The sequence below is a fragment of the Sphaerodactylus townsendi genome, linkage group LG06, assembly GCF_021028975.2.
Source record: "Sphaerodactylus townsendi isolate TG3544 linkage group LG06, MPM_Stown_v2.3, whole genome shotgun sequence".
Classification (NCBI taxonomy): domain Eukaryota; kingdom Metazoa; phylum Chordata; class Lepidosauria; order Squamata; family Sphaerodactylidae; genus Sphaerodactylus; species Sphaerodactylus townsendi.
Genome location: NC_059430.1, coordinates 1,609,372 through 1,633,894, shown reverse-complemented (window position 1 = coordinate 1,633,894; position 24,523 = coordinate 1,609,372). Strand labels below are relative to the sequence as shown.

The 24,523-nt window shown below is 55.4% G+C and overlaps 1 protein-coding gene across 1 annotated transcript in view; it reads right to left on the bottom strand.

Annotated features, from left to right (window-relative positions):
* Nucleotides 1-24,523, bottom strand: part of SND1 (staphylococcal nuclease and tudor domain containing 1) — a 242,458-nt gene that overhangs the window by 104,437 nt on the left and 113,498 nt on the right. Inside the window, exons 13-14 of the mRNA XM_048499490.1 lie at nt 8,891-9,001; nt 6,002-6,074 (exon numbers count right to left, since the gene is read on the bottom strand). Of these exons, the coding sequence (XP_048355447.1) occupies nt 6,002-6,074; nt 8,891-9,001 (184 nt within the window). The remainder of the gene's footprint in view (nt 1-6,001; nt 6,075-8,890; nt 9,002-24,523) is intronic.

Here is a 24,523-nt window from a genome sequence, read left to right as displayed (position 1 = left end):
AGGCAGCCACTCCATTTCTAGCTGCTTCTCGCAAATGGACCAATCGACAGAGACACAAGCCCAGGAGCCACAGACCTGCCCCACTCCCCAATGCTCTGCCACAGCAGCTTCGCTCATGCCAGCAGGGGCCTCCTGCAAACAGGCAGAGTCAACAGCTGCCCATCCAGGTGTCCCCTCTGTTGCGGCCCCCACTCTGTGGAACAGCCTTCCTGAGGAGGCCGGGAATGCTCCCACTGTCCTGGCTTACCCTACGCCAGAGGTGTCCAACTCTGGCACTTCAGGTGTTCATGGACTACAATTCCCATCAGCCCCTGCTGGCATGGGAATTGTAGTCCATGAACATGAACAATTTGCATCTGAAGTGCCAGAGTTGGACACCCCTGCCCTACACTTTGCCAAACTGAATGGTCCAAGGCTCCACTACACAAAACAGTGGTGGCGAACCTGTGGCACGGGTGCCAGAGGTGGCACTCAGAGCCTTTTCTGTGGGCACACGTGCACAGAGTTCATCAGATGGGGGGAATCACCCCCCACACACACACCTAGGCTAGCCTGGGCATGATCCTTTACTTGGGAGTAAGCTCGGTTGCTGGCAATGGGGCTTGCTTCTCAGTAAACCCTCCTAGGGTCGTGATTCACCCATTCGAAGCGTTGCATGGTTGCTTCACCAAGCTTACTCCCGAGTAATGGGCGCCTCGGAGCCAACCGTTTTTTTCTAAACTAAAACCTCAGCATTCAGGTTCAATTGCTGGGTTGGCACTTTGCGATAAATAAGTGGTTTTTGGGTTGCAATTTGGGCACTCGGTCTCGAAAAGGTTCGCCATCACTGACACAAAATGGCCACACAAATGTATCTGCAGGAGCAGGTATGGACGGTGGTCTACGCTGCCATGTGGCAGTTAATGTCAGCAGGATCCTTGTACCACTTCATGCGTCATGTGAGTCCCCGTGCTCTGATTCGGTTCCTTCTAGTTGTTTCTAGTCTTCTGTCGTCCTGATGCATTATTTACAGAATATCCTATTCTGAAGACTGTGTAAATGTAAATTAACTATAAATAATGTAAGTAAATAAATCAGCGATCATTTTGTCCCCACACGCGCTCAGGAAGTACTGACGTGGGACCTCGCGAGCTCAGCAACACTGTCCTGAGCTCATCCATTTGCCCATTATCCAGTTTAGAACACACCGTCGTCTGCCAACACAGTCCTGCCCCTTTTAACACGGGACAAACTCACGGCAGGAAACAATCAACTGTCACTTATCAGGCACAAGAAACTGCAGCACCCAGAAACTAACAGTAGAACGTTTCAATCGTCCTGGACACACCAGCGCAGGCGGGAAAGTCGCTGTTCCACTACTCTTCCCCCCAGCCCTCCATTTGCAAAAAGAAAGCTTCAGAGGGAATAAACAACCTGAAAGGCCTGGATTAGGACTCATCCAAAAATTCACATGATATAGTCTGATATAGCCAATTGGCCATGCTGGCAGGGGCTGATGGGAATTGTAGTCCATAACATCTGGAGTGCCAAAGGTTCGCCACCACGGTGATATACCATCCTGGCTTAAACAAAGACGTAGGTTTCCTTACTCACTACAATCTCCAATAGGACCTTCACAGGACCTACATCTTGGAACTTTTAGATCAGGGATGTCCGACTCTGGAGCCCCAGATGTTCATGGACTATGATTCCCATCAGCCCCTGCCAGCATGGCCAAATGGCCATGCTGGCAGGAGCTGATGGGAATCATACTCCATGAACATCTGGGGCTCCAGAGTTGGACACCCCTGTTTTAAACGGTTTTTAACATGTATTGTCGAAGGCTTTCACGGCCGGAATCACTTGGGTGCTGTGTGGTTTCCGGGCTGTATGGCCGTGTTCTAGCAGCATTCTCTCCTGACGTTTCGCCTGCACCTGTGGCTGGAATCTTCAGAGGATCTGATATCAGAGGATCTGATATCCACTATCAGATCCTCTGAAGATTCCAGCCACAGGTGCAGGCGAAACGTCAGGAGAGAATGCTGCTAGAACACGGCCATACAGCCCGGAAACCACACAGCACCCAAGGTTTTTAACATGTTTATTATACTACACTTTTTTGATCATTATCAGTTAATTTCCTCTTCACTTTCCCCTGCCTTCCCCTGAGCAGACTTCACCCCTTGCTTCGCTGTTGGTGACTGTGAAGCCTTCTCTCATCACTTGCACAGACAATTTACACTTCCACACCCAACCTCCGTCTCAGCCCCTCCTCCGAGGCTTAGGATCTTCCCCTTCAGTAGAATTGTGTTTCTCTTCACAGACCTGAGGACGTGAGCTGTGACTCAAAAGAAGGTCATATGCCAATAAATGCCAGTCTTTAAGCGGCTGCCGAACATTCGTTTTGTTTTGCAAAAGTTCAGGACACAAAAATACGTCTTTACTCAGAGAGTGATAAAAATGTGGAATTCTCTGTCAGAAGATGCAGTGACGGCCACAGGCAGAAGCGGCCCCCGGCACAGGCACTAAAAGGGGAACAAGCACGTTCAAGGAGGAGAGGCCCATCCGTGGCTACCAGCCATGGTGACCAAAGGGTGGCCATGGGGCATGTTCAGAGGCAGTCAACTGCTGAATCCCAGGGCCAGAAGCCAACATCAGGGGAAGGCCTCAGCCTCTATGCCCTGTGGTTGGGCGTTCAGAGGAACTGGCTGGCCACCATAAGAGACAAGAGTGCTGGACTAGATGGGCCCTCCCTGGTCTGACCCAACAGGGCTCTTCTGAGGTTCATGTCAGGGAAAGGCCTCGGCCTCTGGGCCCCATTGTTGGCCCTTCAGAGGAACTGGCTGGCCTCTGTGGGAGGCAGGATGCTGGACTAGATGGACTTTCAGTGATCATGCCCAGAAGGGCTCTTCTAAATATTCCGAAAGGTTCTTCAAAAGCAGGTGTGTCAAACCTCTCCTGCCTGCCACTGGCAGCTGAACAGGAAGGGTGGCAGAGAGGGCACAGTGAGGAAGGGGGTTCTCTCCCACTCATTCAACACCACAACGCTGTCTTGCCGGGGGTTTTGAGTGAGTTTGGATTGGCCATCATTTTTAAAGAGGATGGTGGTGATGGAGGGTTTGGGGATTTCTTTTATTTTTGGTTCAAACTGAGTATTTTCACCCACCCTCCCCTCAGTCAGCTCAAAGTGCCGGGTGGGCGTCAGCGCATGACATATCAACGGTGGCAGTCATGTGGCTACGTCCTATGCGTTGAGGAAAGACCTGGTGACCTACCCGGTAAAACCTTCACCATAAAACTATACGGATCAGATTCGACATGATTCAAATGAGGGGAGTGGTTTACAGAGTATCCAAGAGTCGGACATGACTAGACAGATGAAGAAGGAGGAGGAGGAGGAGGAGATGATGATGATGATGAAGAAGAAGAAGAAGAAGAAGAAGAAGAAGAAGAATATTTTCAACTACTGTTATAAGTCGCCTTGAACCATGAGAAAAGACAAGAAATAATTATTTTAATAAACAAAATAAACAAACAAGTATAAAAAACGTAGTTCTTGTTATGTGTGATTTGAATACAGAACCAAGGGCTGCTATTATTCTGGATAATCACTAAAAACCCTGTCCCAGGCTCAATTTCCAACACCCCCAGTGTAAAGGACGAGCCCGTGGGTGATGGGAAAGACCTTCCTCCTGCGAGGCCCTGGAGGGCTGCCGTCAGCCGGGGGAGAGGATAGATTTTGCCAGGCCAAGCGCAGCCCAGGGTCTGACTTTGCCAAAGGCAGAAGCGCTTGCCCCGATCAGGGCTGCTGAAAACAAGGCTCCCAGTGACCCTGAGAGCCCAGCTGGTGCTCCTCAACTCTCACGGGCTCCTGGCTATGCAGTAAAAGAAGAACCCCAGCGGGGGGGGGGGGGGGGGTATCCCCCCCCCCCCCGCCTGCAGATCTGCCCCAAGAAAAGTTCCCCACTCTGCTTCCAATCCCCCCTGGAGGGAGGAGGGAGCTCAGCGGCTTCCCACCCCCAAAGGCCAAGGAGAACGGGCAGCGCTATTGTTCCGATCCTCCCCAGTGTTAATTATCTTCAAACGGGAAGGAGACCATATGCATAAATAGAATGGAGAGAAATAGAATCATAACTCTGATTTTATAGAGAGATGCCAATTATGCAAAATTATGCAAGGACTTTGGGGAAGGGCAGGCGTGTGTGTGCGCACCCGCTCCCCCTGCGCCGCTCTGGCTGAGGCTCCTGCAAATCCACAAAGGAACATGCAGCGGTATGAAAGGGCAAAGCGCCCAAATGCAGATTTGTTGTACATGCCTTAAATTACGCCGTAAATGACTTCAGAGCAGGATTACAAGCCTGGGAGAGAAGAGGAGGATGCAAGACAGGAGAGGGATCCCTGCTTGGAGGCAGCGACGTGTCCCAGCCAAGCGCGGCCTGCTCTTCTTCCAAGCCCTGGAGTGGGGGGAGGGGGCGCCTTTCCAAGGCCCTTTGGCAGCCCCTCCAGCAAGCTCAGCCATCAGGTGCCCGAGCAGCGCCTTTCGTCAGATGTCTGCGGGCAGCAGCCCGGAGTTAGATCCCCTGCCCACGGAGCAGGGTCCCACAGGCAACGTCAGAGCAAAGGCGCCCGGAAAGGCCGTCCGGGTTCCTTAATCAGGAGAGGCGAGAGACCAGGCAGAGGGTGGAAGGTTCTTCCCTTTCCCAGCAGCGGAGCAGGGAGCCCAGCCCCACTCCAGCGCCTGCCCCACGCCAGTCGCCCAACACACCAGCTCCCTGTTTGCCGGGTGGCCTGGAAACACAGCTGGGTGGCGAAGGAGGGCCACGTCCACAGCCAGAGCCGCACTCTTGCCTCGTTCTATGGAAGAAGGCGACTGGGCCAGGGCAGCCGGGGGGTGGGGGGCGGGGGGAGCCTCCCCAGCGACAAGGGACTCCCCCACTTGAAACGACCTTCCTTGAAAAACAGCCTCCGCTTAAGACAGCCGACTGTCAGGGAGGAGGCCAGGCACAGAGCAGCCCCAAGGGACCCAGAATGTGGGTGACCACCAAATCCAGTCCCCCATTTATTGTCCCCAGAGGCCAAGGTGGGCATGCGAGGAGGAGGCAACAAGGCACCGGGGGCGCAGGGGGAGGCAGCCCTCCTTTAAAAGCAGGGGCTCAGAGCTCCAGGGGGATTCCCTAAAGAGAGTGCTGGTTGGCTACCCCCCCTGACTGTCATCAGGCCATCCCGCCCACCTAGCCTGGAGCTGTGTGCCAAGTTGTTAAAAAGCCTCCAACAACACCCTGGTGGAGGAGTCCTTTGGCAGGACTGCCGCCCTTGGCCTAAAGGAGGCAGAAAAGCTACACAAGGAGGCGCCTGATACCCAGCCAGACCCTTCCTCGGCCCCTCCCCTCTTCCTGGAGCAGAGGCTGCTGCTGGGATTGAGCTGGGGGCCCCCGGCCAGGGCTCGGCCTCTCAGCTGCAGCCCCACAGGCCCCGAAGCTGGGAGGAAGGGCTTCCAAACCAGGCCTGTGTGTGCACCAGGCGCCAAAAGGGCAAGGAGACTGCAAGGGAGAGAACCACAGCAGAAGACACTCCTGCCCATCGGGGCCCAATCCACCCCTCTCTCAGTGGTGGGCCACTGCGAGTAGCAGAGAGCTGGACTAGATGGACTCTGGTCTGATCCAGCAGGCTCCTTCTTATGTTCTTATGCCTCTCTTTGCCAGAGACCCTCAACTGGCTTCTCTCTGCAAAGCTTTGGTGTGCAGGATGGGAAAGAACCAGAATGTAGAGCTTCCTGGATCCAGGAGAAGCGAGGCAGATTCTCACACACGCACACACAGACACGCACGCACGCCCCCCACCCATGGAAGACAGGAGGGGAGGTGCTACCCCGGGCGAGGCCGTTATCCTGAGGCCTTTATCAAGGAAGTCTGGAGACTATTCGCACGGGGAGTCTGACGTTTGCAGGCTGGGGCATTTGAGCCTTTTCTCCTCCTCCAGCAGCAGCACGAATCAGGCTCAGCTTGAGAAAAGTTAAGCTTACCCCAGAGATGTCGGCCACCCGGTGGATCGGGACCTCCTTCTTGCTGTGCAGTCCTTTGCCGTTCTTTATAGCCCTGGAGGGGAACAAGGAGAAGATCAGTGGGAGGGGAAGCCCAGAGGTTTGGCTCGGCCCTCTCCCAAGGGGGGAAGTCCCAGTGCTGGGGAAGGCGGGGTGGGGGGGGGAGCAACAGCAGAGAAGAGCCCACGAGTCCCGCAGCTGGCTCCGTCCGGGGTCTCCCTGCCTGTGTCCCACAGTGGCCTCTCGGAAGCTCCAAGCAGGGCGCGCCTGCCCTACAGCAGCTGGTATGCAGAGGCAGAGTGCTCTGGACATGGGCCTCCCCTTTCCCGCCCAGGACTAAGAAACCGAGCCACGCCTGGAACCCATCCCTGCCGCCCGTGCAAAGAGAGCCTCCGGTCCACAGTGCTGTCCCAGGTGGAGTGGGTTCAGAACCCGGGGCCCTCCCTCTGGGCCAGCAGGTAAGATGCCCATGAATCCCCATGCACCATGGGGCGCCAGGAGAGCAGTCTTGCAGTGGCTATGATCAAGCGGACTCTCAGCTGGAGAGCTGCAGGAGAGGAAAGTGGGGTGTAAATCCCAACTCTTCTTCTTCTAAAGACTCCCCTCCCCCTCCCCCACTGCATATCATGGCAGAAAGTCCCAACTAGTTGGGGGGGGGGGAGATGGGGATGGAAGAAACTCCCCCAGGGCTTTGGCAGTTCTGTGACGGACGCAGGGGTGGGGGGTGCAGAATTCTGCTTTCTGCAGACAGAAGAAGACGCTTCTCTCTTGCCACAGGTAATGCTTCCCTTCCCAGGGGCTTCCCACCCACCCTGCCCAGTGGGATGGAAGAAGGGTGGCTACTGGACAGAGACTCCCAAAGGCACCTGGTGGGCCACTGCGAGTAGCAGAGAGCTGGACTAGATGGACTCTGGTCTGATCCAGCTGGCTCTATGTTTATGTTCTTATGTTCCCTGCAAAGGCTGCTCAGAAAAAGACCCCGGAGATCTTCTGACAGCTGTCGATTAGTGGGTGCATGGGGGGGAGGGGCACTGAAGGCAGAAGCCGGCTGGAAGGGATGAACAGGGGGCGGACCAAAGGCATTTCATTTGCCCCTGTTTCTCCAGGACCTGAAGTGTGGTCAGCAGCAGCAGCAGCAGCTGCAGAAGGCCATTGCTTTCACCTCCTGCAGGTGAGCTCCCAAAGGCACTTGGTGGGCCACTGCGAGTAGCAGAGTGCTGATCCAGCTGGCTCTTTCTTGTGTTCTTATGTGGTGAGGGGACCCTGTGGAAACTGCCCCACCCCGATCTGAAAGCCTCATGGCCTAGAAGACCAGCTTTGCATGAAATCAAATCGGCTGTTTTCAGGGGGCCGGGCAGGGAAGGGGGGAGACGGGTTGCACGGTGCCCCGCCTCCCAGGCCAGGCCTTATAAGTTCTACTTTGGGGACATGGTGTCCCCCGCCCCCTCTCTGGTGGCAGAACCCCGAGGCTTCTCCCAGCCCTGTCCCCAAACCCCCTTCCGCTCAGAGGGACAGGGACCAGGGAATCTGTGGCAGCCGCCTGTGGGCGGGGAAGGGAGAACAGTCAGAGCCAAGAGAAATGCCACAACCACTTTATTTCAAAGATTTATGCCCCACTTTCCAAGGCAGCTCAGAGGCGACAGGAAGGCATTACCATAATAAACAGGCGAGAGGAAGCTGGGGAAAGGGGCTGCTGCCATTCGCTCTTCTCCTGGACCCTGCAGAAGCAGCAACGCGGGGCTGGGAGGAGCTGGGAACAGCGGGGAGGGCCCTCGGCCCTGGGGGTCAGCTGCAGACACAGGGACAGCCCTCCTGCTCGGCCTTGGCCTCCAGCTCCCAGGACTGATGTGCCCTTCTGCCTGAGTGGGCCGGCCGGCCGGCTGTCCCTGAGCGCGGCCCAGCTCACTAGTCTCCCACTTCAGTTGCCTTCTTTCCGCTGACCCAGAGCTGCAAGGCGGCTGATATAAACGGGCTCCAGAGCAGGGGCCTGCTTTTGCTCCCCCCCCACCACCACCACGGCCTTCCGGACACGCCACTCCCAGGCTCCTCTCGGGTTCCGGCTGCCCTCAGAGCCAGCCTTTCCCCTGCCCCTCTCCTGTCTGGTTCTTTCCCATCCTGCCCACCAAAGCTTTGCAGAGAGAGGCAAAGAGAGGCAAAGGGAGGGGTGGGGTGGGCCCCGGTGGGAGAAAGTGTCTTCTGCTGCGGTTCTCTCCCTTGCAGTCTGCTTGCCCTTTTGGCGCCTGGTGCACACATAGGCCTGGTTTGGAAGCCCTTCCTCCAAGCTTCGGGGTCCGTGGGGCTGCAGCTGAGAGGCCGAGCCCTGGCCGGGGGCCCCCAGCTCAACCCCCAGCAGCAGCCTCTGCTCCAGGAAGAGGGGAGGGGCCGAGGAAGGGTCTGGCTGGGTATCAGGCGCCTCCTTGTGCAGCTTTTCTGCCTCCTTTAGGCCAAGGGCGGCAGTCCTGCCAAAGGTGTATGGGAACTGTAAGACTGAGTTATTCCGCCGGGCCTTTGGAGAGTCCAGCTGCTGATAAGGTGCCCGGAAACAACTAAGGCCCGCTGTTCCCTCTTGGAGGAGTTTTTAATAGCTGGATGCCATCTGTATTTCAACTGGTTATAGAAATTGAACGCTGCTTTTAATGTTATATATGTTTTATGTATCCACTTGTTCTGTTATTGTTGTAAACCGCCCTGAGCCCTCCGGGGGAGGGCGGTATAGAAGTGGAACAATAATTGAATGAATGAACGAACAAACAAGCAAACAAACAAACAAACAAACTGGGGCATCCATCCAGCCTCCCGCCCCGCCCCGCCCCGCCCCGCCCCGCCCCGCCCCCCACAATGAGGCCCCAGCCCCCCCCCCCACCTACTCACCGTGCCTCGGCTGCCAGCAGCTCGTCATAATGCGAGGAACGCTGGTCATCGTCCTGGCGGTATCGAATGACGGTGGCCAGGCCCTTGCTGACCAGGGCTTCCGCGATGTTGCTGCACAGAAAGACAGAGACCCAGTGAAAATGCAGCTGGGGGGCAAGAAGGGAGTCCCAGAGGGGCTGCTGTATGGGGCTGGCCACGTCAAACTGGACCACGGCCCATCAACCAGCTGGCTGGAAAGACCCCTGACCGAGCCTCTTCTGGAGCTCCGGAAGCAACACAAGGCTGCCTGTCCTGCCCAGGGAGAGGCCGCGGCTCTGGGGTCCCTTTCTGCCCTGTAGCATCGGGGCTGCCTGGCGTGCCACCCACTCGCTCCCTGCCCAGGCAGCACAGACCAGCAGTGCACAAGGGCCACCCAGCTCCACCGGAGGAGGCCTTCTATCCACAGAACGGTCCCTGCGTCCCTCCCCAGGGACTTCTCCCCAGATCTCTCCACTTTCTTTCTGAAGCCTCCCGCTGACTGCCGGCACCAACAACCCCAAAGCTCCCGGCTCCCTGACAGGGAAGCCCAGGGAGGGGCTGGGGGTGTGCTGAAGCAGCACCTGAGGACAGTCGGCACCACGCAGAGAGACCCTCAGCTGTGGAAAGTCAAGGGGCCAAACAAGGTCACAAGGCCACTCACCCAGAGGCGTAGCTGGGCCAGAGTGCACCTGATGCACCCTCTGGCTTTTTTGCGCCCCCCACCCAGCACCCCCTCCCCCACTTACTTTAGGAAACCGAGCCGGCTGGAGGCCTGTTCTGGTGGGAACTACATTTCCCAGGGTATCCTGTTCTCCAGCCTGCTCTGTTTCCTAAAGTAAGTGGGGGGCGCCACAGGGGGAGCATTGTGGGGGGGGGAATCACGCTCGCCCACCCCTGTGGTGCCCCCCCCCCACACTTACTTGAGGAAACTGAGCCGGCTGGAGAACAGGCCTTCCTGTTCTGGTGGGAACTACATTTCCCAGGGTATCTTGGGAGGCCTGTTCTCCAGCCGGCTCGGTTTCCTAAAATAAGTGTGGGGGGCGCCAAGGGGGAGGCACGGGGGGAATTTTGCGCCCCCTTGTGACCCAAATCTGTGCGCCCATGCGTGGCACACCCCCCTGTCCCCTGGTAGCTTCGCCGCTGCACTCACCACAAGAGCACAAGGTTAGCCTAAGATACACACACACACACTCAGTGTGCAACACTCAGACCACGGGAGAGGGAGGTGCTGCTAGGCCAACTGGGGAATTAGGAGCCGCCCCCCCCCCCCGCCCAAGTCTGGGGGGAAGCTGCTTGGTCCAGGCCAACAGCTGGAACCTTGAATTTCCTCTGAGGCTCGCAGCCGCTCTGAGCAGCCCTGGCCGGAGCACAGTGGTGGCACTTCTGGGAGAAGCCTGCCCGGGGGGTGGGGGGGTGGTCCGTGCTCTGATCCCACTGAGACTAGAAGGCTGGATGGGCTCTAGACAAGGCAGCCTCTGAAGACTGTTTGGCAGCTCCGATGAAACTGAGCACTGGTCCTTAGGACCAAAACCGAAGCAGGACACTGACTCCCTGCTAGGCTCAGGGTTCAATTCCAAGTGCTGGATGTGGTCTTTGAAGTTCTACAGTTGGGACTCGAACGCCTGCAGAATCGCCTCCTTGGACATGAGCCCAGCTGCCCTTTAAGGACATCTTCTGCTCCACGGATCTGGAAGATGGCAGCGCATCTTCTGCCCTTGCCCACGATTGCAGAAAGCCGCCCCAACATGCATTCACCTGGGCGCTTGCCTCTGGAGCTCTGGGGGCTGGATGCAGGCTCCCAGTGACAAGCAGGGCCACGTGGGGAGGTTCTGTAGGGGGGAGGCCATTGGTTTTTAATCCTTCCACATCATACTCCCTTTGAATGCTCCTGTTGCCAATGCATTTGATAACTATTCCATTGTACTTTATTACCGTATATACTCATGTATAAGTCGAATTTTTCAGCACAGTTTTAATGCTGAAAAAGCTCCCCTCGACTTATATGCGGGTCATTTAAAAAAATTGTTTTTACTTTGCCGGCCAGTAGGGGGTGCAGTTTTTGTGCTAGCGGCCCCAAAATTTCAGGGTACCCTCAGAAGACTCTCCTGATGAGACCAGCCAAGTTTGGTAAAGTTTGGTTCAGGGGGTCCAAAGTTATGGACCCCCAAAAGAGGTGCCCCCATTCCCCATTGTTTTCAAAGTTGGGAGACTATGTGAAGTAGATGAGGCTACCCTTTTGAGGTCTGCATAACTTTGGGACCCTCTGAACCAAACTTCACCAAAACCTGCTGGCAGGTCTCATCAGTGAGAGGAGTCTCTTTGTATGATACCAGCCAGGTTTCGGGTGGAAGTTTGGGTCAGTGGAATCCCAGAAAGTTATTGATCCCCAAAGGGTGCCCCATCCCCCATTGTTTACACAATGGAAGCTTGATAGTAAGTTTGCAATTTCTGATAATATACCTCTTAAAATCTAAGTTGGGTTACATTTGGACATTATTGCCACAGATGATGAAGTATGGAATCCCAGTTTTGAAGGATTTTTTAACTCTTGTGTTTAGCTTGGTTGCTGATTGAGCTAAAGGTTTTTTGTACTTTTAAAGTTATTGTTGATACCATATTGTTGACCCTCTTTTCCACTTACAGAGCTAGTTTACTGTTTTTCTTTGAAAAAAATATTCAAAAACATTTAACCTACTGATGCCTCAATTGATGCAATTTTATTGGTATCTATTTTTATTTTTGAAATTTACCAGTAGCTGCTGCATTTCCCACCCTCGACTTATACGCGAGTATATACTTATTGTTTTCCCAGTTTTCTGTGGTAAAATTAGGTGCCTCGACTTACATGCGGGTAGACTTATACACAAGTATATACGGTATGTATTATCCCTATGGAGAAACGACCTCCACCCAAGAATCCACACCAGCAGTTTACCACCCCATGTCCTACTGGAAGGTGGCACCGAGGACCAAGGAAGGAAACAGCCCATAAGCTAGTAAGCAAACCCTTCCTTTGGGACAAGGAGAGAAAGAAAAATCACCCCAGAGGGAGGAAGACAGACAGAGGTTGTTTGAATTCAGGACACAAGAGGAAGCGCTCTCTTGCCGTTTGCTCTTGACTTAGGAGTGCAAGCCACAAAGCACTGTGTTTTGCCAAGAGGTTCCATCTTGTCCACATGCGGGGAGAAGCCCTCACCCAGTAGTAAATGAAGGCAATGCCAAATTTCAAACCACTGCAACTCCGGTTCAGCTAGCCTGTCCAAATGAGACATCATAAGCTCCAAGTACAGAGAGAGGGGACTGTGTGTTTTCATCTTTTCTTTCTCCTTTAGCTCAGCCTGAACGCTAGAACAGATGCATTCTTTTTATTCCTCTATTAAAACTTCCTTAGATGTCAAACGTGCTAAGCCAGATGTCTGCACCGCTCCTATTTGGTCTTGCTATCTGAAGCGAGGTAAAGGTGAGGGGTCAGGGGTGAATCTTGCTAACCCTGGAGCACAATAGCTCAGAACTGTGCACCTGCAATAGATCGCCCTAGATCTGGTGAAGGAGCAAAGCCGGAAGAACCACCACCAGGCAGAGCCTCCAAATGTCGGCGAAGGTCCAGAGCACTCCATGTACAACTCCATCGAGCAGAGATGTTTCAAGTCCTTGGGGGCAGCCAGGGTTACCGTGTTTGTTTCGGGTGCCCAACAAGACGGGTCTGTAAGCCTGTTGCTTACCCATCTTTTCCAACAGACTCATGAAAAGGTAAGCCCCCACTGGCACCAAAAGCAGCGGACTCTGCAGCGGGGCTACTGAAAGCTACCCTGGCTCACCTTGCAAAGAAAGGGGAAAGTGGGGTGCCCCACCCACCTCACAGGGTGTTTGTTGTGAGGGGGGAAGGGCAAGGAGATTGTAAGCCCCTTTGAGTCTCCTCCAGGAGAGAAAGGGGGGATATAAATCCAAACTACTCCTCCTCCTTCTCCTCCTCTTCTTCTTCCTCTTCTTCTGTGTGGTTTCCGGGCTGTGTGGCCGTGTTCTAGCAGCATTCTCTCCTGATGTTCCGCCTGCATCTGTGGCTGGCATCTTCAGATCTGGTGCAGGCGAAACGTCAGGAGAGAATGCTGCTAGAACAAGGCCATATAGCCCGGAAACCACACAGCACCCCAGTGATTCCGGCTGTGAAAGCCCTCGACAATAAAAGGGAAAGTAGCGACTTGGAGGCAGCCACCATGTGCTGGGATTTCTCCTCTGTCCCTCGAGGATCGGAGCTTATCTGAGTACTTGAACATGCACCAGAGGGGCATCAAAACTCCAAGGTGATCAAGAATGGTCATCCTGAAGACTACTTTTCCGCTGGCATTAACATCTCCCATTAACACACCGTGTTGCTCCATCCTGTGGGGGTTCCAAGTAACCTCTCATGACCCAGAGATGGTCCATCGCTAGCAAAGGGACTGCAGCAAGAGCTTTAAGGGAAGCTTCAGACCAAATTCTGACCCTCTTTATCTTCCTCAGCAACCAGCGGTGCTCACAGTTCTGATGGGAATGGTTTGTCCCACCCACCCCCCAGAAAAAAATGATGGGAGGGGAAAAGAGAAAGACACAGAGATAAATGCTATCGTTTTGTAGGGCCCATGAAGTCAGGTCCCCGGAAGTCAGGAAACCCCCCGAGCGTTTCAAGTCTCGGCTCAATGATAATACTCTTTCCTTTACTCCAGCTGGGGGAGGGATGTTATCAAAGTTAAAGTGGCAGGTAACCACTGCCATTCACAGATCTAAGAAGGTCACCTGTTGCAAGGAACTGCACATCAAACAGTCCAGATCTGAGCTGCTGTTTAGAGGCTTCGGCCCGTTGCTGCTGCATCTCCTGCTTCACTCCTACAAGCTTGTGCAAGGATGCTCGACCGCCCGTTAGAAATTGCGGGTCATCCCGCTCAAAGAAGGGGAGGCTCACCAGCCACTCAACCCTCCCCTTTACCACTTTTTGGATAGCAACACACAGCAGGAGGGGCGGTGTGCTTACGGAGATCAGGCAGGGGCTGATGGGAATTGTAGTCCATAACATCTGGAGTGCCAAAGGTTCGCCACCACGGTGCTAGCATCTCTCTCTCGGTTGGTTGTTGCTACCAGAGCCCAAGACCCAGGCTGGCTGGACCCTTTTTATGCGTGTGGGGGGAGGGGGCTGGCTAGGGAGGGGAGCACGACCATGCCAAGGTCAGCGCCCTCAGTACACCACCACCACCCATTTGAAACTGCCAACAGGGAGGGGATGTCCAGGTGCCAAGGAACCACAAACGCCACGCCCAGTTAGCCACCTTTCTCCATTTCAGCTCTTTTCTTTGTCTGCACCGCAGCCTGCATCCTCCCTGGAGTTATTCATGCTGGCGAAATAAAGCTTGTATTTGTTTCAAGAGAGAAGCAGCCAGCGCCTCAGTGCCCACCCGCACACAGTGCTAAAGTTAGCAGAACAGCCCTGGTTTGATGCTCTGCCTGGTTCAAAACTGGGAGTGGGGGGGATCAGAAGGTGGTGGCAGGTACCAAAAGCTTCCCCCCAGGTTCCGAGCAGGACTGGGCACTGCTTGCTCACTTGGGGGTCTTTCCCCAAATGCAGGCGAGGGGGGCTGTTCAGGTGCCACAGGGGCAAGACGGAGCCCAACTACCCCCTATCTCCAATTCCGTTGCTTCCTGTAAGCCTGCACACAGAGACACCTGCGCTCAGACCCACACACACCGTTCTCTGTTCCTCTTATCACCTGGCAGAACTTTGCCTGTCAGGCAAGGGGGCACCCAACTACTGGCCGATGGTAACCCAAAGTGCCCTAGAAACTGCCTATCCCGGCTTCCATCACCCTGGAGGCCCTGAGGAAGGCCGAACGTTGGCCTCACCACCCGGACAATCCACGATGCACCACAGGTTGAATGCTGCCCCACAGAGGTGGCCTCCCCCTCTTTTAGGAAGGAGGAGGAGGCTTTCACAGCCGGATTCAACTGGTCCTGGTGGGCTTTCCGGGCTGTGTGGCCGTGGTCTGGTGGGTCTTGTTCCTGACGTTTCACCTGCATCTGTGGCTGGCATCTTCAGAGGTGCATCACAGAGGGAAGTCTGTTACACACTGTGTGTCGCAGTGAGTACACTGCTTTTCTCCTGGAGGCCGATTTCCTCTGTTGCCAGTTCTCTGATGTTCTTCTCTCCCATCTCTGCCCGGACTATTTTTGGCGGTCAGTAATAGCTCTGGTTGGCCCCCTCCCTTCGAGGAGGCGGGTGATATACCTCTGTGATGCACCTCTGAAGACGCCAGCCACGGATGCAGGCGAAACGTTAGGAACAAGATCCACCAGACCACGGCCACACGGCCCCCCGGAAAACCCACCAGAACCAGAAGAAGAAGAGTTTGTATTTATACCCCACCTTTCTCTCCTGTAAGGAGACTCAAGGTGGCTGACAAACTCCTTTCCCTTCCTCTCCTCACAGCGGACACCTTGAAAGGCAGGTGGGGCTGAGAGAGTTCACAGAGAACTCTGACTGGCTCAAGATCACCCAGCAGGAATGTGTAGGAGGGGGGAAACAAACCTGGTCCAGGCTCAGACAGAACATGGACACACCTGGTGTCAACCTGCAATTGCTCAGGCAGAGCACACACACACACACCCCACTCTCAAAGGGCAGGTGAATGGTCCGCAGCAGCTCCCAACAACACTCTCTTCGGCACCCGCCTCCTCGAAGGGAGGGGGCCAACCGGAGCTATTACTGAGCGCCAAAAATAGGCCGGGCAGCGATGGGGGAGAAGAACATCAGAGAACCGGCAGCGGAGGAAATGCGGCTGCCAGGAGAAAAGGCAGAGAGGCAGCTGCAGGCGCCACCGGCCCCACACGCCAGGCAACCAGGAACAAGCAGCCTTCTGCCAGTCGAGGCGAGCGGAGGCAGGCGGCAGCCTCACACCGGCAGCCCACGGAGCCCCGTGCCGTCTCCTGGCGCCAGCTGCCTCCTCCGCCCAGAACTGGGCCCTTGTGCTGCGAGCTCATCTGGGGGAACGCGGCTTTGGCGCCCAAGGACGGAACGGCCTGCCCACAAAGAGCCGGAGGGACAGGAGAACCCGGCTGCCCCCGCCCCAGAGCAGCCTCCTGTTGCCTTGGCAGCAAGGTGTGTGCGGGATCCACAGAAGAAAGGCAGGGGCCTGGCATGCAGGTGGGTGGGTGGGAGGGTGGGCAGTTCATCTCCCCAAGCAAGAAGGCATCACCTCCGCTGCCCCCTTCTGCCACCAGGCCGGCTGCCACAAGATGCTCAACACGCCAGGGAGTCGTGGGGATGATGGCCAGCCACTGTCTGCCCTACACACACCCCTCCCAAGAGGGAGACTCCCTCCAAGGCACGAGCCACAACCCCCCCCCCCCGAGGAAACAGGCAGCCACCCAGGCAGAAGGCCCTGCAAGAAGAATGCCCAAGGGGTGCCATGTGACAGGCACGGGATACTGAGGGGGGGGGGAGCACAGAGGTGAAGGTTTCTGTGGAGTCTGGAGTCCTTCACATATCAGCCCTGGCTACAGCCAACACTCACTGCCAGCCCCCTGCACAAAGAAGAGTCCCAAGGTGGGCCCCCCCCCCCCCCCCATAATGGGCCTATGCCAGCCATGGCGAACTGGCACTGGGGCAGGAGGCCCAAATTGCAGCCCAAAACCCCACTTTTGTCGCCAAAGTGCAACCGCGGCAATTTAACCCGAATACTGAGGTTTTAGTTTAGAAAAATGGTGGGCTCCGAGGCGTGCGTTACTCAGGAATAGGCTTGGTGGTAGTTGGTGGCTTTGCTTTGAAGCAACCGTGCAACTCTTCCAACGGGTGAATCACGACCCTAGGAGGGTTTTCTCAGAAGCAAGCCCCATTGCCAGCAACCGAGCTTACTCCCAATCGTGCTTTAGTTCTTCGCATGAAAATCAGTGGGGTTTAACAGTGCTTAACAGGGTTACCTGCACTGCTTCCCCAAAACTGGGTCTTAGGTTTAATGCTAATAATCGAGCCCAGGCCAGCCTAGATGTGGGGGGGCACTCTGTTTGTGCGTGCCCACAGAGAGGGCTCTGAGTGCCACCTCTGGCACCTGTGCCATAGGTTCGCCACCACTGGCCTATGCAATCCATCTTGAGTCTCAAAAAAAATGGTCTACAAATAATATAAATAAAGAGGTCTCAGAGCACAGCCATTTCGGAAGAAGAGTCAGATGCGAGCCCAGAAGCACCCGAAAGACCAGAAAGGGTTACAGGATATTCAGAAATGGCAAAACTGAAAACACAACTCAGGGACAATAGTTTGGATAATTTTTCAGAAAGCTGGAAACCTTCTGCAGAATATCTTTGGACCATTTATTCAAACGCAGAAGTGGCAGCAGGGTTTGAAATTGAAAAACAGTAGATGTAAACACTGGAATACATTTAAAATACAACAACTGGAACTAATGTTTTTCACTATATGCATGAACCTCGAGTTAACTTTCAATCAAAGATGAGACAGTTGGAAGTCAATATAGGGTGTGCAGTGGATTATGTTTTGTTTTTGCTTTTTTCTGCTTTTTCCCCATCTGTGTGCTTTGTTTTTTTGTGTGTGTGAGAAAATAAAAATGATTATTTTTTTTAAAAGTGCTTTTGAGAGTCGAAGCCCTTGACTCTTAAAAGCCTTCCCCATGAATTTCCTGTTGGTCTCTACGGGACTCCTGGACTTGCATCTGGATGTAAATAAACATACAAATAAACAAATAAATAAATACGGGGATGGGAGAGCATTAAGAAGAGGAAGAGGAGTTTAGATTTATATCCCCGCTTTCTCTCCTGCAGGAGACTCAAAGGGGCTTACAATCTCCTTGCCCTTCCCCCCTCACAACATACACCCTGTGAGGTAGGTGGGGCTGAGGGAGCTCCGAAAAGCTGTGACTAGCCCAAGGTCACCCAGCTGGCGTGTGTGGGAGTGCCCAGGCTAATCTGAATTCCCAGGAGAAGCCTCCACAGCTCAGGTGGCAGAGCTGGGAATCAAACCCGGTTCCACCAGATTAGACACACGAGCTCTTCACCTCCGACGCCACTGCTGCTCATTAAAGGACATAGAAAAAAATCCCCAGTCCTTGGGTGGGCTCACGGAGCAACTGTGGCTCCCCTCCCCAGGACGACTGACCCAACAGCCCCATTTTCAGATCTGCCCCACCTGGGCTTCCACACCCAGCAAAATGGCCCAGGGAGGTTAGTCACCATTCTGGAGCCTGCCAGGACCGGCAGTCGTTCAACTAGCCACGTGAGGAGACGGGGCAGAGGCGCTGGTGCCCGCCCTCCCCCCCCCCCCCCCCCAGCAGCCCGGCCTTCCCTTCTCTCAGCTGAAAGCCCCCCCCCCCATTACAAGGTCCGCAAGCAAAGAGAGAGAGAGAGAATGATCCTCCACTCCAAAGGCTGAGTCTGGCTGTTGAAGCTGGACTCCGTTTCGCATTTCCAAAGGCCGGTCAGCAGTTTATAGGGCTGGCTCAGAGGGGCTTTCCGTAATGCGTTTGCGCTGATGCTGAAACCTGGGCGGGGGGGAGAGAGGGGGAGATGCGCCAGCTGAGAAGTCCCTCTCCACACTGGAGCCACAGAGGGAAAAGGAGGCAACGGCACTGACAAGGAGGCCTTCGAGGAATCCAAGAGCAGCCCCTGGGAAGCCGCTGGTGCCTTGTGCAGACTCAGAAAACTGGGCACGGCCAGAGACCCACCCAGGCGCTGCCCCCATTCCCTTCCAAGCCACGGGTCAGGCAGCTCAAGGGGCCAGCAGGAGGAGAGCTGCTCAGGCACGGGCCAAGCTCCACGCTGCGGCCGTTTCTGCAAAGAAGAATCGGGTGCTCTGGAAAAGGCCTGCGGGGCCAGCCGGGGGGAGAAGGGGGTTGCCAGGTCAGGCCAGAGCCTCGCCCCCGGTCTTGGCTCAGCAGTGGGCTCCAGCCCCAGAAACCCACTGCCCCCTCTCTAAGCCACTGGCAATGCCCCCCCTTTCACCTTCATGGAAGTTCTTGGGTTTGTAACTAGAGCCCCTGGACTACCTGAGCCCCCAGCCCCAGCACAAAGCCCCAAGGAGAGGCCGGGGGTGGGATGGGGGGGGTGTCACTGGGGGATTTCCCAGCAGAAGCGTGGCCTGGCCTGCCCTCTGCTCACGTGGCACCTCTGCAGCTCGCCAACCAGCACTGGCAGAGTCACCTGGCGCATCCCCTGCAGCAGGTGCCACTGGAGAAACATATGGGGAGGAATGGGGATCAGACACTTCAGACTTGAAGGCCGGGGGGGGGGGGGGGGGGAGCAGGAGAATCCTATTAGGCCATGAAATAGGGCTTTGGCTGCTCAAAGCAGAGCTGTGGCAGGGAGGGCGGACAAACGCAGAGCACATCCCTCAATTTCCCACGGAAGAGCAAGCAGAGATGCTTCCCAGCAGCCAACCCACCGAGTGGCCTGAGTGGCCTGACGAGGAACGCTCAGGGGCGGCTCAGAACGGAACCGTGCTCAATCCCCATGAAGACCTGCCCAGGGAGGGTGTCAGGCTTGAGGGGGGTGTAGAAATGCCCCCCCCACACACACACACACAAGAATCCCCCCCAGCATTTCAGTGGCTGGGACTGCACTCTGCCTCTGTGTGTTCCAGCCCAGCCGAGTGCTCAGAGCTGGCAGGAAGGCAGGAAGCCCGACTCCGAGAACTCGAGGACCTGCACCTCTTCCTGGTGCTCGTGGCACTGAGGCCGTGGTTCGCCATCTCACAGGCGGCCAGAAGGCCACCCCAAAAGGGACAGAGACTTCAAAGGGTCAAAAGGCCAGATTGAAAGCAGGAAGGGCTGAACGACTGCAGCGGGGTGGCAGGGGGTGGGGGTCTCCCAAGGGGACAGTATAAATTCTCTAGCCGAAGAGGAGGAAGAGGAGGAGGAGGAAGAAGAGGAGGGTTTGCATTAATACCCCCGCTTTCTCTCCTGTAAAGAGACTCAAAGGGGCTTACAAGCTCCTTTCCCTTCCCCCCCCACAACAACACCCTGTGAGAAGGGTGGGGCTGAGAGAGCTCTGAGAAAACTGTGTCTAGTCCAAGGTCACCCAGCTGGCAAGTGTTGGAGTGCACAAGCTATTTCCGGTTCCCCAGATAAGCCTCCACAGCTCAGGTGGCAGATTGGGGAATCAAACCCGGTTCTCCAGATTAGAGTGCACCTGCTCTTAACCACTACGCCATAATGGACCTCTCTGGAGCAGCACTTTAAAGATGCTTGCTTCCCTCTGGAGCAGCCGCTTCAAAAGCCACGAGTCATGCAGGGTTAAGCGTTTGCTGAGTTGCTTTCTCACCTCTCCACCTGGCTAGGGACAGTGGGGAGATGTACCCACTGAACTTTAAACGGCTGCAACTTCAAATAAAGCTCACCTGCCCCATTCAGAGAGCGCTCAGTACACCTGCCAAGCGCAGGGAAAAGGATTGGAGGGTTCTTGCTCAGACTGAATATTGAACAAGCCTCGGATATTGTTTGCATTCATTTATTAAACCTTCTAATATTTTGAATTCTCTGCAACCACACCAAGCCCAGCGTCCCGGGACCTCCTGCCACGTCCTAGGCACAGGCACCATCACCACAGGAGTGACTCGATCCATGGGGATTATGCTCAGATCCTATGACCTCAAAGCTTCCAGTCATGTGGGAGATACCACAGACTTCCTCAAAAAAACACAACCTGTTAACAATCTTTCAGAAAAACACAATTTTTGCCTCCATGGATGAGTCTCTCTACAGCAAGACCCCCTGCAAAGTTGAAGAGAAGAAGGTGGATTTATACCCTGTCTTTCTCTACCTATAATGAGTCTCAAAGTGGCTTACAAAATCCTTCCTCTCCCCACAACAGACACCCTGTGAGGGTTGGGCTGAGAGAGTTATCAGAGAACTGTGACTGGATGAGGTCACCCAGTAGGCGTCATGTGAAGGAGTAGGGAATTGAACCCAATTCTCCAGTTCAGAATCCATCACTCCTAATCACCACACCACAAGCCATGAGGAACAAACCATCTCTGACGTCACCATGGCCCACCTCGCTGGTTTGCTCTCACTCACAACCACTTCAGATTTATTCCTTTAGAGCAGGGGTAGGGAACCTGCGGCTCGAGAGCCGCATGCGGCTCTTCTGCCCTTGCACTGCGGCTCCACGAGCTGAGCCGCCGGCTTCATCCTTGCCCGCCCTGCGGAGTATGGCAGAGCGAGCAGCGCCAATAGCTGCCAGCGACCCAGCTGGGGCAGCGCCGCTTTCCCCTCTCGCCCGCCCCATTGGAGCGGGATGGGTGCTTTCCCGGCAGCCGGCGAGGCCGAGCCGCCAGCTTCATCCTTGCCCGCCCTGGAGGCAGCAGAGCGGCCACATCAATTGCCCGCGGCCGGCTGAGCAGCATCGCGGGCTTCCCCTCTCGCCCACCTTGTTCGAGCGGGGTGGGCACTTTCCCGGCCGCCGGCAAGGCCAAGCCGCTGGCCCCATCCTTGCCCACCCTGCAGGCAGCAGGGCGGGTACATCCATGCACTTCTCAGAATGAGTGGAGTAAAAGGTAAAAAAAACCCAATATATACAGTATTATCTTTATTTTAAATGTCAAAAATTATTTGCGGTTCCAAGTGTTTTCTTTTCCCGTGGAAAACGGGTCCCAATGGCTCTTTGAGTGTTAAAGGTTCCCTACCCCTGCTTTAGAGCAATGGCACAGCCACGAGCCCCACAATATGTCAGCATTTTCATGTTCTTCTTCAGCACCCGTCCGTTAACTCCTTAGTTTCACGGATGCCTTTTCCATCATTGGGACACGAGGGGAAGAAGCACCAGAGAATTTTCAACAGGCCTCCAGCAATATGTACCCCACCATCAATTTGACCATGAACTAAACTGCACAAGAAATACACTTTCTAGGCACCGCTATACAAATCCCTGAGGGAAGCAGAAAACCCACCAGAAACCTATCGACAGCCAAACATGTCTACAGGCTGCAAGCCTCCATCTGAAACACATTAAATGACCCACTGCCTCCAGCCAAGCTCTACGCTACGGACACATCATCTCCGATCTCTCAGAGGTTCTCATCTGCAGGATCTACAACAGACATTCTTGGAAGCACAATGCCCACCTAATGTAGTAAGGAAAGAGATCAACACAACCAGAAAGATACCAGGAGATAACCTACTACAAGACAGGCGCAAACGAAGCAACAACAGAGCATTCCCGGTGGACACGTGCAGCTCGTAGCTCAAACCACTTCAAGGCATCATTAACAGCCCACAACCTATGCTGAACAGTGATCTCTCTTGTAGGGAGAGCAGCAGCGGCGTCGGAGGTTAAGAGCTCGTGTATCTAATCCGGAGGAACCGGGTTTGATTCCCAGCTCTGCCGCCTGAGCTGTGGAGGCTTCTCTGGGGAATTCAGATTAGCCTGGGCACTCCCACACACGCCAGCTGGGTGACCTTGGGCTAGTCACAGTTCTTCGGAGCTCTCTCAGCTTCACCCACCCCACAGGGTGTTTGTTGTGAGGGGGGAAGGGCAAGGAGATTGTCAGCTCCGTTGAGTCTCCTACAGGAGAGAAAGGGGGGGATATAAATACAAACTCTTCTTCTTCTTCTAGACATTGGGGGGGGGGGGGCTCAAAACATCTTCCACCTGCAGCAACACCCTTCCAGACATAAACACGGACTCTGGCATGAGGGGCTGAAGTGCCAAGATGCCAGCTCTGCCCCGACATCCCCCTGACAACACAATTCCCAGACCTCACAACACAGCCATGCCACCTCAGGTCTATTCACTGGTTTATCTCCCAACAGTATCTAAGCCGTCAAATGCCAGCAATGCCCTTCCACTCTCTACGCTAGATAAACAGGTCTGCCCCTGTGCAAAAGCGGACTGAATTCTGACTTTAAAAACTGCAAAAACAGCGGAAGGACCTCCTAATCTCCCAGCCCATTCCCCTGCTGATCTAACAGCGGCAAAAGAAAGGAATCTCTAAGGCCCTTTCCGCACGGAGGCGGAAGGGCTTGGGTCGGCGTTTCTGACGCTGACCCGACGACACTGGGACCGTCTGCATGGACGGTCCCAGAAGGAACCGGGACGCCGCCGCTGGGCGCCGTCGCCCGGTCAACTTACCTGCTCTCTGGCCCTCCGCCACATCGCCGGGGCCTGGGGACACGCCGCGCCTGCTTCCGTGTCGCAGAGCAGGGGGGCGTGTCCCCAGGCCCTGGTGATGCGCCGGAGGGCCGGAGAGCAGGTAAGTGAAGGGAGGGAGTGGGGGGGGAAGCACCGGGAAGCCGCTGCCGTTCACACGGCAGCGGCTTCCAGCCGGCGTTTCCAGAAAAGTGCGCTTCCCAGCACACTCTGGAAAAACTGGCTCGGCGCCGGGCGGGCGGCATGTGGGCAGCACGTCTGCGAACTGCGCCCCCTGTGCGAATGGCAGCCTGGGGACAGCGTTTTTGCCATCCCCAGGCCACCATATTCCGCCCGTGCGGAAACGGCCTAAGGGAATTTCCAACACAAGACAGCTGAACTGGGGTTGGTTCGTAAGAAGAGACCCACGGCACCCCCAGGGCTGAACAGGAGGGCCAATGGATGGCCACGTTGCTGCCCCCACCCCCCAGCTCTAATCAAGCTGATTACAGCAGCCTGGTTGCCTCTGAGTCCTTTACAAGCAGCCTTCACAACACCCCAGACTCAGGGATGCCCATTTCTACTCTGCTGTGTCTGAGGAAGGGAACCCCGACTCTCAGAAGCTTGTATGCACTGCAGGACTCTCACCCCACGGCCGCCTGGTCTTGCCAGCTGCACTGCGGCGATGGGGTCGTGGGCAAACTCTCCACTTCCGAAGCACAATGGTTGAAAGTGGGAGTGGCAAACGGGTCTCCCGTGCCGGCTTCTAGGAGAGGAATGAGATGGGCGGCCACTGGGTGGGGGCCTCACTTCTCAGGAGAAACCCTCAGCAGCCATTGTTATTCATCCAGGGACGGAGTGGGGGAGCTCTTGACCCAGGAACCAGTTGCGGGGGGGGGGGGCACCCTGTCTGCCCCCACCCACCCACCCACCCACCCAAAACCCCTGTGGTTCCTTTAAAATTTGGTTTACTTTGCTTCCAGCCGGGGCTGGCATGAGACTGGGGGGTGAGGACAAGGCTAGGGAGGGCTCACTGCGCCCCCAGTCTCTGGCCCGCCTGGGCACCTCAGCTAGAAGGAAAGCAAGCTAAATTTTGAGGAAACCACACAGGATTTCTTTGCGGGGGGGGGGGGGGGTGTTGCAGGTGTGGGGGGGCGGCGGCAATTTTACTTCTTGCCCTGGGCACGGTTTTCTGTAGCTACAACCCTATATCCAACTGTTTTTCTGGTAACTCCAGCGACCAAGAGAAATGGGTGGCACCACTCAGCCAAAGCGTGGGGCAGCCATGAGTCTTTCCACCCTCCCAGGGACCAAGGTGATGGAACAGGGAGGGCGCGCAAGTTCATTATTTCGCAGAAGACATCAAACAAGGACGGTAGAAACAATCCTGTTGAAAAATCCCTCTCTTTGCATGATGAACTGCAATCTTCCCACACCAAGGATTCTGCGCTGGGAAGGGGGGGACTTTTGGTAATGGGGCATTTGATCATTGGGAATGTAGACGCAGCATCTGTG